This window comes from Moschus berezovskii, chromosome 11 (genome assembly GCF_049115385.1).
Source record: "Moschus berezovskii isolate FMDL1 chromosome 11, NW_MosBer_1.0, whole genome shotgun sequence".
Lineage (NCBI taxonomy): Eukaryota > Metazoa > Chordata > Mammalia > Artiodactyla > Moschidae > Moschus > Moschus berezovskii.
Window position 1 is genome coordinate 105,827,771 of NC_142470.1, and position 13,954 is coordinate 105,841,724.

A 13,954-nucleotide genomic window follows, 5' to 3' on the forward strand; every position below is an offset into this window, starting at 1 on the left:
AAATTAAAAGTTTACATTGTACAAAGAATTTGCTCTTCATTCCCCCAAATTTGCCAGTGGCCCCCCTTCCCCATGTTAAAAAGTCTTGAAGGTTCCTCAGACATTCTTCAGAGCCATTGACACATAAAACATTCTGGACACTGTGACTGCCTTTCTTTGCTTTGACTTAGCCATATGTCCTGATGTATTTCAATATCAGATTATATAGAAGTCCTTCATTACTTTAAACAGTTGCACACTGACCCATTTTATGAACGCATAGACACCAGATACAAATGAACACATACCTATGATTCTATTTGTATAAAACTCCAAAATAGGCTAAACTAACCTGTGGTGACCTGCAGACTGGAGGATAGTAGTCCCTTTCGAGGAAGAAGAAGGCAGTGAGCAAGAGGGGTGGGAGGCTTCTGGAGTGCTGCTCGTGCTGTTTTTTAAGTTCAGTGTTCACAAGTTAATAATTTATTGAAATGTACACTTACAGTTTCTGCACTTTCCTGTTTGATGTTGTGCTTCAACTTGACCAACTTTAATCTCACAGTCTAGTGGGAAAGTTCTATAGAGCGTCAAATAACTATGGCTCAGTCTGGTCAATGAATTCATGACTGGGTGTCTTCTTGCCCTGTGGTCCCCTGAGCGGTTGGAGGCTCCCCACATGCTCATCCCAGCTGCTGCCAACAAGATAACTGTTGGGCAAGGTACACACACGTTGAGGCTCCTCGGTTCCCATATCTGTAAAATCGGGAAATAATACCTGAGTAATTGGAAGGGTGTAATATGATCATCTGAAGCAGATGTTCAAGCAGGTTTTAGAAAAGGCAGAGGAACCAGAGATCAAATTGCCAACATCCGCTGGATCATGGAGAAAGCAAGAGAGTTCCAGAAAAACATCTATTTCTGCTTCATTGACTATGCCAAAGCCTTTGACTGTGTGGATCACAATAAACTGTGGAAAATTCTTCAAGAGATGGGAATACCAGACCACCTGACCTGCCTCTTGAGGAACCTGTATTCAGGTCAGGAAGCAACAGTTAGAACTGGACATGGAACAACAGACTGGTTCCAAATAGGAAAAGGAGTACGTCAGGGTTGTATACTGTCACCCTGCTTATTTAACTTATATGCAGAGTACATCATGAGGAACGCTGGGCTGGAAGAAGCACAAGCTGGAATCAAGATTACCGGAAGAAATATCAATAACCTCAGATATGCAGATGACACCACCCTTGTGGCAGAAAGTGCAGAGGAACTCAAAAGCCTCTCGAGGAAAGTGAAAGAGGAGAGTGAAAAGGTTGGCTTGAAGCTCAACATTCAGAAAACAAAGATTATGGCATCTGGTCCCATCACTTCATGGGAAATAGATGGGAAAACAGTGGAAACAGTGTCAGACTTTATTTTGGGGGGGCTCCAAAATCACTGCAGATGCTGATTGCAGCCAGGAAATTAAAAGACGCTTACTCCTTGGAAGGAAAGTTATGACCAACCTAGATAGCATATTAAAAAGCAGAGACATTACTTTGCCAACAAAGGTCCGTCTAGTCAAGGCTATGGTTTTTCCCGTGGTCATGGATGGATGTGAGAGTTGGACTGTGAAGAAAGCTGATCGCCGAAGAACTGATGCTTTTGAACTGTGGTACTGGAGAAGACTCTTAAGAGTCCCTTGGACTGCAAGGAGATCCAACCAGTCCATTCTAAAGGAGATGGATCCTGGGTGTTCATTGGAAGGACTGATGCTAAAGCTGAAACTCCAATACTCTGGCCACCTCATGCAACGAGTTGACTCACTGGAAAAAGACTCTGATGCTGGGAGGGATTGGGGGCGGGAGAAGAAGGGGACGACAGAGAATGAGATGGCTGGATGGCATCACCGACTCGATGGACATGAGTTTGAGTGAACTCTGGGAGTTGGTGATGGACAGGGAGGCCTGGCGTGCTGTGATCCATGGGGTCGCGGAGAGTCGGACACGACTGAGCGACGGAACTGAACTGAACTGAAACTGATCTATGTAAAACGGGCAGAAGTGCTGCGCAAGCACTAAGCTAGTGCTCCATTCACTTCAGCTACCGTTATCACGAAATTATCATTTTTATAAGGAAAAGGATCTTCCTCAGTGCTCAGTAAAGAAATGCTTTGTGTGAAAGATCCACCGCCGGCCTCCTTGGGGACTGCTCGCTGAGGAAAACAAGAACCCTGGACGACTGCTCCACCAGCCCGCCGGCTCCGACCGCGCCCGCCATAAGCGCGGGCCGATGACGTCACCCGCACGCGCTGCAGCCTACGTTGGCGGCGCCCGGGCAGGTCTTCCCGGCGGCCTCCATTGGCTGGCCAGCACCCGACGGCCCCGCCCCTCTGCCCCCGCGGGCCCCGGCGCCCGGCGTCCATCTGCCCGGGTGGGAGCGGGAACTGGTTGCGGGGCCTGCCCTCTTGAAAGCCTCCGCCGGGCTCGCGTAGGCTGCGTGCTCGGGGTGGGAGGGGCGCAGCAGCGCGTCTGGAGCCGCGGTGCTTCGGATCCCGCCTGCCTGCCTGCCTGCGTGCTAGCCGCTGGTTACTGCTGCAGCCCGCCTGCTGGGCAGGGCCGGCCCGGCCCGGCCATGGAGTCCTACGATATCATCGCCAACCAGCCCGTGGTCATCGACAACGTGAGGCTTGGCAACTGGGGGGCGGGCGGGGGTGGACGCGGCGAGGTCCGCAGGGACCCCCACCCGTCTTGGCTGGTCCTCGGCTCGTTGCCGGCCCGCCACTCCTGCGGGCTGTCCCCACTTGGCCTTGTTTCCCGGGCCGCGGGACCAGCCCCCCGCCAAGCGTGGCAGAACCCCAGCCCCAGCGCTCCCTGAGCTGGCGGGGAGGTCGGGAGAGGAAAGGGGTCCCATATGTTTGGCAGCCCTTGATCAGCATCTAGAGAGCCGGCGACCGACCGATGCACCGATGTGCCGGGCCCGGGGACTCAGCCCGGACCCTTCTCGGTGGAGAGTAGTCTCACTGGATGGGTTTCGACCCCAGCCCCTTTACCTCTCCTCAGGCTTTGACTGCCCTCCTACTGGAGGAAAGACAGTGTTTTGCCCCTTTGCACACTGCTGTCCCCATCTTTTGGGGACGCTTGACCTGCTGGCCTCTACAACAGCTCTTCCCAAGTGCTGCACCCCCAGGCAGCACCTCCAGGGTAGGCAGGCCCCACTACGCCTTTTTCCTGGGACTGGGGAAAATGCACGTTAACTTTTGCCAACCACATACCCCCCGCTGCCTGACTGGACACTCGCCTGCTTTGACCCTTTCCTTAAGTGCTCCCTGAGCCAAGTGGATGTTCCACAGCCGGGAGGGCAGTGGAGAGAATTCAGGACCACTCTTCCCAGGACCTGTAAGCAGTTTGGGGGTCTTGCCTGGAAACCTCAGAGGAAAGTTGCCTGACTGCATCGTGGTCTTGTCCTTCAGCCCCTTAGCTCAGCTCAACATGCTTTTCTGGTCTATAGGAAGAAGATGAAGGGCAGGGATCAGTGGATCTGCCCCTAGCTGAGTGTCTACCTCTAAACTGTGGGCCTTGGAGTTTTTAATAATAACTCACTGCTCTTTCTGGGATCTGTCTCCCTTGCACATGACCCCCATGTAATCTCTGAATGGCTGTCTGTTTTGGAGTAACCATGTGAGGGCCCTGAGTCACAGCAGGGGGTGTTTAATAAGATGGCTGAAGCTGGGCTTGGGGATGCTCTCCATCAGGCTTCAGGAAGGATCAGCCACTTCCTTTCTTGGCAGGCTAATCAACACATTTATGAGTTTCAAGAACAACCTGCTTGGTTCTACTGGGCTGTTTCTTTCTCTTTTTAAAAAACTTTTTATTTTGTATTGCCTGCGTGCTCAGTCACTCAGTCATTTCTGACTCTTTGCAACCCTATGGGCCCACCAGGCTCCTCTGTCCATGGAATTCTCCAGGCAAGAATACTGGAGTGGGTTGCCATGCCCTCCTCCAGGGGCTTTTCCTGACCCAGAGATCAAACCCCCATCTCTTCCGTCTCCTGCTTTGGCAGGCGGGTTCTTTACCATGAACACCACACAAGAAGCCCATTTTGTATTGGAGAATAGCCAATTAAAAAACAATGTTCTGATAGTTTCAGGTGAACAGCAAAGGGACTTGGCCATATGTACTTGTGTATCCATTCTCCCCCAAACTCTAGGGGGTGTTTATTTCTGCTCTCCAGGCCCCAAGGGTGGTGATGGGTGGTGGGGAGAGAGGTTGAGATGCTGACTACTGCTGTGGGTGGGAGGTTTCTAGATACCAGGATCCCTTTAAAAGTCTCCATTCAGCTTCCGTGCTGGAGCAGTGGCAGGACCAAGTTCTCCTCCTGTTGTCTCTGGGAAAGCCACTTGAGGAGTGCTAGTTGGTCCCCGTGCACCCAGTAATCTTCCCCAGCCAGTCCTGTATGTGGTCCATGGCTACTGAGGGGAGTGGGCTATGCTTTTTCAAGCATGTTGAAAAAACCATAAGCAACCAGCCTTAAGGGTTGTTTCTTGCTAAGGAGTGCTCCTGCCTGGAGCCGACCCACGAGTGTGTAGGAGGGTGTACTCCATCTCCACACTGGTGACATTCTGGCTTGGATAATTCTTGGTGAAAGGGGCTGCCCTGTAGGATGCTCTGTAGGATGTTTAGCAGCATCCCTAGCCTCTCCCCACTAGATGCCAATAACAGCCTCTGCCCCCAGTCTTCAGACATTGTCAGATTTGGGGCTGCATGCATGCTCCATTGCTAAGTTGTGTCTGAATCTTTACAGCCCCATGGACTGCAGCCCACCAGGCTCCTCTGTCCATGGGATTTCCTAGGCAAGAACACTGGAGTGGGTTGCCATCTCCTTCTCCAGGGGATCTTCCTAACCCAGGGATTGACCCCACATCTCCTGCATTGGCAGGCAGATTCTTTACCACTGAGCCACCTGGGAAGCCCTCAAATTAGGGGGACAAGATGCAAAGTTGCCCCTAGTTTTGAACCACTGGTGTACGTGTTTCAAATCCTGAAAGATGATGCTGTGAAAGTGCTGCACTCAATATGCCAGCAAATTTGGAAAACTCAGCAATGGCCACAGGACTGGAAAAGATCAGTCTTCATTCCAATCCCAAAGAAAGGCAATGCCAAAGAATGCTCAAACTACCGCACAATTGCACTCATCTCACACGCTAGTAAAGTCATGCTCAAAATTCTCCAAGCTAGGCTTCAGCAATATGTGAATCGTGAACTTCCAGATGTTCAAGCAGGTTTTAGAAAAGGCAGAGGCACCAGAGATCAAATTGCCAACATCCGCTGGATCATGGAGAAAGCAAGAGAGTTCCAGAAAAACATCTATTTCTGCTTCATTGACTATGCCAAGGCCTTTAACTGTGTGGATCACAAGAAACTGTGGAAAATTCTGAAAGAGATGGGAATCCCAGACCACCTGACCTGCCTCTTGAGAAACCTGTATGCAGGTCAGGAAGCAACAGTCAGAACTGGACGTGGAACAACAGACTGGTTCCAAATAGGAAAAGGAGTCCGTCAAGGTTGTATATTGTCACCCTCCTTATTTAACTTATATGCAGAGTACATCATGAGGAACGCTGGGCTGGAAGAAGCACAAGCTGGAATCAAGATTGCTGGGAGAAATATCAGTAACCTCAGATATGCAGATGACACCACCCTTATGGCAGAAAGTGAAGAGGAACTCAAAGGCCTCTTGATGAAAGTGAAAGAGGAGAGTGAAAAGGTTGGCTTGAAGCTTAACATTCAGAAAACGAAGATCATGGCATCTGGTCCCATCACTTCTTGGGAAATAGATGGGGAAACAGTCGAAACAGTGTCAGACTTTATTTTTTGGGACTCCAAAATCACTGCGGATGCTGATTGCAGCCATGAAATTAAAAGATGCTTACTTCTTGGAAGGAAAGTTATTACCAGCCTAGATAGCATATTAAAAAGCAGAGACATTACTTTGCCAACAGAGGTCCGTCTAGTCAAGGCTATGGTTTTTCCCGTGGTCATGGATGGATGTGAGAGTTGGACTGTGAAGAAAGCTGATCGCCGAAGAATTGATGCTTTTGAACTGTGGTGCTGGAGAAGACTCTTGAGAGTCCCTTGGACTGCAGGGAGATCCAACCAGTCCATTCTAGAGGAGATCAATCCTGGGTGTTCATTGGAAGGACTGATGCTAAAGCTGAAACTCCAATACTTTGGCCACCTCATGCGACTAGTTGACTCACTGGAAAAGACTTTGATGCTGGGAGGGATCGGGGGTAGGAGGAGACGAGGACGACAGAGAATGAGGTGGCTGGATGGCATCACCGACTCGATGGACATGAGTTTGAGTGAACTCTGGGAGTTGGTGATGGACAGGGAGGTCTGGCGTGCTCTGGTTCATGGGGTCGCTAAGAGTCGGACATGACTGAGCGACTGAACTGAACTGAACTGGTGTACGTGTAAATGGCCTTGCCCTCCTGGCAGGATCTCGGGCTTCCTTCCCAGGCTACTGTCCAGGGCAGCCCTCTCCACAGCAGGGCACCGCCTTCATCTGGAGATGAATGTTGGAATCTAACTGCTGTTTTTCTTTGCAGGGTTCCGGGGTGATCAAGGCTGGCTTTGCAGGAGACCAGATTCCCAAATACTGTTTTCCAAACTAGTAAGTTGCTCAGGCAGTGTTCCTAACCCTTTGGTTTGCTTCTGGGGAGAACATGGGTCCTATGTCACAACTCTTTGAGGCTAACTCTTGCCCCCGCCTGTAGGCGAAAACACCAGATTTGTGAAGCTGGTGCTGTGAAGGGCTATGGAAGGAGAAGCCAGGTGCTCTGGGCTTCTCCCACCCCTCTGGAGTCTGGTTTTGGTCCCTCTTGGAGCCGGAAAGGAGGAGCTACCACCAGCATCCCCCTGGGGACACAGCACGGTAGCAGCAGCAAGGATACAAGAGAGATCTAAACTCAGAGGAGAAAGAATGGGGAGTTACTGCCACTCCTTCCTCCCAGGAAGTGTTCTCTTCAGGGAGCACTTATTTTCAGACTCTAGAAGATACATTGTGCGGTCAAGGGGAATCCTTCCCTGAATGATGCCAATGGTGGCAGAGGAGAGAAGGGAGTGAAACCCAGGGAAAGTTGGGAGCACTCCACCGGCCACTCAAGCCCATTGGGAAATTTTTCCTTGGTGGTGTTTCGTCTCAAATCCTGGAGGCCTTAGAGCTTAGTGACTGAAGCCAGAGTAGGGGAGCCCTCAGGCCCCCGAAGTAACTGGCCATGTGAGGATAGAGCCTGCATGGGGCATCCAGGCCTCAGCTGTCCTTTCTGAACTCACCTGGAGTGTAATTAAAGGTTCCTCTTGACGTGCAGGGAAGTTAGGTCAGATCTTGGAATGGTAGTTCGTCCACTCTGCCAAGAACCGCATCTGTGTTTCAGAAGCCCTAGCAGGGAGGAGGACGGGGCTGACTGAGTGAGAGGGGTGCACGGAGCCGTGACCCAGCTTCCTGGGACTGCCCACCTGGTTCTACCCCCGTGAAATCCACAGTGAGGGCTGAGTTATCATGGCTGCAGAAGCAGACCCTCTGCCAGCGCTGACATTCCCGACCTCTTGGCCCTCTCTAGGACGGCTGGTGGGAAATGGTGGGAACCCCTTTTCTTCTGATCCTGAGTCTTCTGTCCTTCCAAGGCCTGCTCTGTGGTCCCATGGCCCTTAGGCCTAGGTTCTGACCATCGGAGTCGGACTTTTGTTTTCCTGGACTAGGCTCAGCTATGTCCCCTGCCCATCTCCCCGACTTTTCTGTCCCTGCAGTGTCGGGCGCCCCAAGCACGTGCGGGTGATGGCTGGAGCCCTGGAAGGAGACCTCTTTATCGGACCAAAAGCAGAGGTAATATCTGTGGTGCCTGTCTGTGCCTGGGTTGAGGTCTTCTGTCCCAGGAGCCTTGGCTGGTGGTCAGAGCTGAACCTCCAGAGAGGGCCCATCCACTGGGTGCCATAAGCACTGTAGTCCACTTACTGTGAGATGGCCCAGGGTTCCTGTGTAAGGCAACACAGTAAGACCACTTCCTGCCCCTTCCTTTAGAAGCCACAGAGGAAAGAACTGGTTAAAAAGTAACTTTAAAGTCTGAGTCACTCTGACTGATGACTGATCAGTGAGAAGGCCAGCTCTGTGCTCCAGCTGGGGGGTTGGGGTGGGGTGGGGGAGGGACTGCACAGCCAGGTGAGGCCCTTGGGAGGAGGAGCGAGTGGGGGCGGGGGTGGCAGGGACTAACCAGGAAGTGCAGTTTAGGCACCTGGGGAAGACAGGAACGGGTGCTGAGGACCCAGAAAATGAGGTCAGCAGGAGCCGCAGCCATGGGTGAGAGGCCAAATGGTGCTGGACAGAAGGACCGCGTTGTGGGGGGAAGTTAAAGGGCAGGTCTCTGCAAGACACACCTGTACTGGCTGAAGAGCGGGAAGGAGAGGTGGCAGCAAGTGACCGCAGGAGGGGGCCATATAGGATCAGCTGTAGAAGGATTGGCCTTCACAGAGGCTCCTGGTGCTGATGGGAACGGTAACTGAAGTGGTGGTGGAGCTGGAGGTCACGCCGTGTGTGAGGCTGGAAGGGAGGGATGTGCTAGCAGTGAGTGTGGAGGACCCTGGCCGTGCGGGAAGGAACGGGGGAACTGTGGGGTTCAGGGGAGCAGCCACCACCCGCTGTGGTCCCGGTCTTTGAAACAGGCTGGACTCTCAGAGCCAGGGAAACAACTGGACAGGTGAACCCATGCTGGGTTAAGGATCTAAGGGGCACAGGGCCCCCCCGGTGAGTGGATGAAGGGGTGGCCCCCCGGAGGGCAGAGAACAGCTGCTGGGTGAGTGTCTGGTGCCACCTCCAGCCTCCCGGTCTGCAGGAGCACCGGGGGCTGCTGGCCATCCGCTACCCCATGGAGCACGGCGTGGTGAGGGACTGGAACGACATGGAGCGGATCTGGCAGTACGTCTACTCTAAGGACCAGCTGCAGACCTTCTCTGAGGAGGTGGGGCCGCAGCGCCCTCTCCCTGCCCCGCCTGCGGCGTCTGTGTCAGGCTTCCACACTTTCTCTGGCTCTTGTCTGGCATGAAGCCCCTGCCGCCCTGCATTGTGTGGGTGTGGGTCCCTGCCACCCTGCATTGTGTTGGTGTGGGTCCCTGCTGCCCCTGAATTATGTGGGTGTGGGTCCCTGCCGCCCCTGAATTGTGTGGACGTGGGCCCCTGCCACCCCTGCCGCCCCGAATTGTGTGGGTCCCTGCCACCCCTGCCTCCCCACACTGTGTGGGTGTGGGTCCCTGCCGCCCCTCTGCCCTGCATTGTGTGGGTGAGGGTCCGCACAGCTAGCGGCTGCCAAGTAGAACATTGCAGGGGGCTCTGGGTCTTTGGAAGACTCACAGCTGGCAGATGACGTGCCGGCCCCCTCGGGAGGGATGGGACACAACAGGTTCATGTGCTCCCGGGGTAGATGGCTCTCTGGAAAGATCCCGGCGGGGCCTGCACGTTGCCTTTGCACCTGCCCGCAACCCTGCCATCTCCTGCAGCATCCTGTTCTTCTTACGGAAGCACCGCTTAACCCAAGTAAGAACCGGGAGAAGGCGGCGGAGGTGTTCTTCGAGACCTTCAACGTGCCGGCCCTGTTCATCTCCATGCAGGCCGTGCTCAGCCTGTGAGTGCTCCCTCGGCCCTGGTCCTTGCATCTCTGGCTTCCTGATCGGGATGCCACGGCGCCTGACTTCTCTGTACAAACAGCCTCCCGATGACCACCCCTCTAGGGGGGCCCCTGGGTCCCTTTCTCAGACCAGATAATGCATACACCCCAGGGTCCCTTCCAGGGGTACGGCGGTCCCAGTCCCTCCGTGGCTGAGGTGAAGGGGTGCTGACCTGGTGACAGGTACGCCACGGGACGCACGACGGGAGTGGTTTTGGACTCGGGGGACGGGGTCACGCACGCCGTCCCCGTCTATGAGGGCTTCGCCATGCCGCACTCCATCATGCGGGTGGACATTGCTGGCCGCGACGTCTCCCGCTACCTCCGGCTGCTGCTGCGCAAGGAGGGGGCGGACTTTCACACCTCGGCCGAGTTTGAGGTCGTCCGGACCATCAAAGAGGTGACGCGGGGGCAGGGAGTGGGCAAACGGGGGTGGTCGGACACAGCATGAGGTTGAGCCCTGGGCATGCGGGTCCCGGTGGCCACCTCCTGAGGGCCCTGTCTCTGCCCACCGCAGCGGGCCTGCTACCTGTCCATCAACCCGCAGAAGGATGAGGCTCTGGAGACAGAGAAGGTGCAGTACACCCTACCAGATGGCAGCACGCTCAACGTAAGTTCAGGCCGGGCGCGGGTGGGTGGTGATGCCGGGACTGGAGAAGGCGGGACTAACTTCATCTTGTGTTCCGAAGGTGGGACCAGCGCGGTTCCGGGCCCCTGAGCTGCTGTTCCAGCCAGACCTGATAGGGGATGAGAGTGAGGGACTCCATGAGGTACTGGTCTTCGCCATCCACAAGTCTGACATGGATCTGCGCCGCACGCTGTTCGCCAACATCATGCTTTCCGGTGGCTCCACGCTTTTCAAAGGTACCTAGTTGGTCGGGATGGTATGGCTTGGAGGCCACAGATAGCGGGGCCCTCAGACTGCACCCCAATTCGTGAAAGCCTGGAACATGGCCCATTTTCTGTGGGTTTTTTTGGGTGTTCAGTGGGTTTTTTTTTTTAAGGGATAAATTTGAAATTAAATTTTGTTTACAAATAGATGGTAAGTTTAACGAGGTCTAAAGTGTATTCGATGAAGTCTGCCTTCTATTGTCCTGGTCACCCAGTTCCCTCCCCACAGTTACTGTTAGTTGCTCAGGTAACGTCTGTACCTAGATAAAGCATCTTTTTTGCTCAGCCCTGGAATACTCTCTGGACTTTCCAGGTGGCTCAGTAGTAAAGAATCAGCTTGCCAATGTGGAAGATATGGGTTCAATCCATGGCTCAGGAAGATCCCTTGGAGAAGGAAATGGCAACCCACTCCAGTATTCTGGCCTGGAGAATCCCATGGACAGAGGAGCCTGGCGGGCTACAGTCCATGGGGTTGCGAAGAGTGAGACCTGACTTAGCGACAGAGCAGGCACACAAAGAGCAGGAACAGGAGCATACTCTCCAGCGCCACGCCCTGTGTTGATTTTGCTCCACAGATGGCAGAGGCTTGTGTAGGTTCTCTTTATCTGGTCATGAGGGCTGGATGTGCCACTGAACCATTAACCTGCTGATGGCCTTGGAGGTGGTGAAAAAAACCTGCCGATGGCCTTGGAGGTGGTGAAAAAAACCTGCCGATGGCCTTGGAGGTGGTGCAATTCTTTCTCATCACAAAAATGTTCCACGGGTGATTGCATGCACTATCATTTCACGTCATGGGAAGATACCTGAAAGATAAATCCTAGGGATGGAATTGCTGAGTCAGAGGGTACACATGTGTGCATCTGATACCTGATATCACAAGGATATCACAAGTTTCCCTCTTGAGAGGCTCCCCCAGTTATGGTAGAGTCCCCCAGCCCCATCCCAACACTGTGCAAGACATTTGCCTGACTACTGGATGGAAGTGACTGCTTGTTCTCCTGAGTCATCATTTACCTTTGACTGCTTCTGGTGGTTTTGACTCTGGAGTGTCAAGGGGGAGAGTAGGGGTCAGGCAGTGGTGGGTGACTTGGGGTTCCATCTCCTGCTACCTTTCTTCCTTCCTGAAGAGGGAAGCGGGCCCATCTGCAGGCACACTGCTGGATCTTTTCTGCCTTTGGTGTGGTTCTCTCCACCCTTATTCCTGGCAAGAATGACTAAAACAAGGACTTCCCTGGCAATCCAGTTTTTAAGACTGCACACTTCCACTACAGGGGGCGTGGGTTTGATCCCTGAACCCATGAGATCCCACATGCTGCCTGGCATGGCCAAAAAATAAAATAGTAGCTTAAAAAATTAAAAAAGTGGCTGGGGCTGAGGCACCAGAAGTTGGATGTGAGGGAGCTAGTGATGAGGGGTCAGATGTGGACCCTGGGTTCAGCCAGCCATGTGTTCACAGGCTTTGGCGATCGATTACTAAGTGAAGTAAAGAAGCTTGCCCCAAAGGATGTCAAAATCAAGGTGAGGTTGTGGGGAGTCCCTGTAGGGCATGGGGGTGCTGGGCAACCTTGACCTGGGGAGGGAAGGGTAAGAAGCACCTTCAGATGTCCTCTGACTTCACACCCAGCCTGACCCTGCTGTTCTCCCTGCTCCCGGCTGAGGCCTGGCCGCAGGCACTGGGGGAAATGCCCCCAAGGCTGGGATGGGGGTGCTGGGGGAACAGGGAAGTTACGCTGTGCTTGTTCCCTCCAGATCTCGGCCCCTCAGGAACGGCTGTACTCCACGTGGATTGGGTAAGGCAGGGCCCAGAGCCAGGGCCCTGGGAGGAGGCCACTGTGCTCTGGACACTTTCCTGGGCTGGTTCAGGCCAGGTGGAGGCGGGCAGATATCCCCCGCAGGTTAGAGAAGTGGAGTCCTGGGCGCCCAGGGTGGGCAGCTGACTCGGCCCTCAGGTCCCCAAGAATGCTCTCCTTCCCTCCTCACAGGGGCTCTATCCTGGCCTCACTGGACACTTTTAAGAAGATGTGGGTATCCAAAAAGGAGTATGAAGAGGACGGCTCCCGGGCTATTCATCGAAAAACCTTCTAGTGCCCAAGGAGGAAGGCATAGCTCTGGGAGGAAGGGAGGAAGGGGAAACCAGAGTCCTTAACCTGTTGTGGTTGGGTTCACAGACGAGGCCTGGACCCCCTGCATGCCCTGAACCCTGGGCAAGTGGTGTAACAGCGCCTTCCTGAAGCCTCCCCTACACACGTGCACATGTGTGCACACACATACACACACACACACGGTCACAGTCAGCTGCATGGATGGGAGGCTGGAGCTGGAAGATAGGAATTGAGGGGCCCAGCTTTGGGTGGTTCTGGGTGTCCCCCTTGGCAGAGCCTGTTAGGCCCATGGCTCTCTGCTTCCCCAAGCTCCAAGGCCAGACACCGGAATGCCCCCATTGCCTCTGACAGAACCCCTCCAAGAGTGCCTGGATGCCTGGGTGACTGGCCCTGGGGAGTGGGGAGGGCACCAGCAGTTCCCTCTGGTGTGTGACTGCTCCTTGTGCCACTTCCTTGTCCTGACCCAACAGGGCAGCCCAGAAGGCCACAACTTGCCGTCCCTGACCCCCTCACATTCTGTCCTCTTGTCTTCCCAAGTGGGTGCTTTGGTGTAGACTGAGTTCTGGGCAGTCTTCAGACCCCAGTGAGGGGCTCTAGGCCAGGGTCCAACCCTGTGGAACCAGGACAGGACGCACGGGGTTTGGGCAGCCGTAGCAGGTTGTGCGTTCTCCCCGTCAAAGCACTTCATGGACTTGTTGCTCCCTCTCCTTTACCCCAGTACCTGGGACAGGAAGGGTTAATGGTCTTCATTTGTTGAGGAGAAGCCACTTCATCAGGAGTCAGATCTAGTCAGGGAGATGGGAGGCACATTTCCTTCTCCCACAAAAGAGGTCTTCATTTACCCTATGGCCAGGACCCCCATCTCCCTCTCCCACATATGTACAATAACTTAACACGGTTGCCTGAAAAAACTTTTTTTGTAAGTCATTATAGTAATAATTATGGAAAAGGCCCAGTGCACGGCTCTGTTTTCATGTGTTTCTTTGCGCTGTTTGCTCACACACCCCTGGGAACCAAAGCAGTGGGGCTCTGGTGGCAGCTCAGAAGCCTGTGGTCTCAGCGGTTGGTGAGGCAACGTGGCACGGGAGGCCCCAGAGGGGCTCTCAGCCTGGTGGCACAATTCCCCAGGCTCTTTACACGCCTGCTGTGGCTCACCAGGAGAAGCAGGTGGCAGGCTGCCCTCCTCCCCCTATTCCCAGATGGGGCCTCGTGGCAGATGGGGCTGGGGCTTGGTGGAACCATGTTCTCACCTCTTCTGTTTGGAGCACCTCTGCTGCCTGCCTGC

The 13,954-nt window shown here is 54.1% G+C and overlaps 1 protein-coding gene across 2 annotated transcripts; it reads left to right on the forward strand.

The window, feature by feature from the left end:
* Nucleotides 1–2,339: 2,339 nt before the first annotated feature.
* On the forward strand, nt 2,340–13,486 carry ACTR1B (actin related protein 1B). Of its 2 annotated transcripts, XM_055400419.2 has the most exons (11): nt 2,340–2,640; nt 6,569–6,633; nt 7,770–7,845; nt 8,849–8,974; nt 9,510–9,634; nt 9,860–10,076; nt 10,194–10,286; nt 10,366–10,540; nt 12,024–12,085; nt 12,317–12,357; nt 12,550–13,486. In XM_055400419.2, exons 1-11 carry the CDS (start codon nt 2,593–2,595, stop codon nt 12,650–12,652), a joined length of 1,131 nt encoding a protein of 376 aa, XP_055256394.2. In that variant the 5' UTR covers nt 2,340–2,592; the 3' UTR covers nt 12,653–13,486. The 2 variants fall into 2 exon arrangements, with proteins under 2 accessions (XP_055256394.2, XP_055256395.2); XM_055400420.2 differs by lacking the exon at nt 8,849–8,974.
* The last annotated feature ends 468 nt before the right edge of the window (nt 13,487–13,954 follow it).

Coding starts and splice junctions, on each gene's coding strand:
- ACTR1B (XM_055400419.2), top strand. CDS start 2,593: ATGGAGTCCTACGATATCATCGCCAACCAGCCCGTGGTCATCGACAAC. Junction 12,086..12,316: donor CAAAGGATGTCAAAATCAAG/GTGAGGTTGTGG, acceptor TGTTCCCTCCAG/ATCTCGGCCCCTCAGGAACG. Junction 12,358..12,549: donor CTGTACTCCACGTGGATTGG/GTAAGGCAGGGC, acceptor CCCTCCTCACAG/GGGCTCTATCCTGGCCTCAC.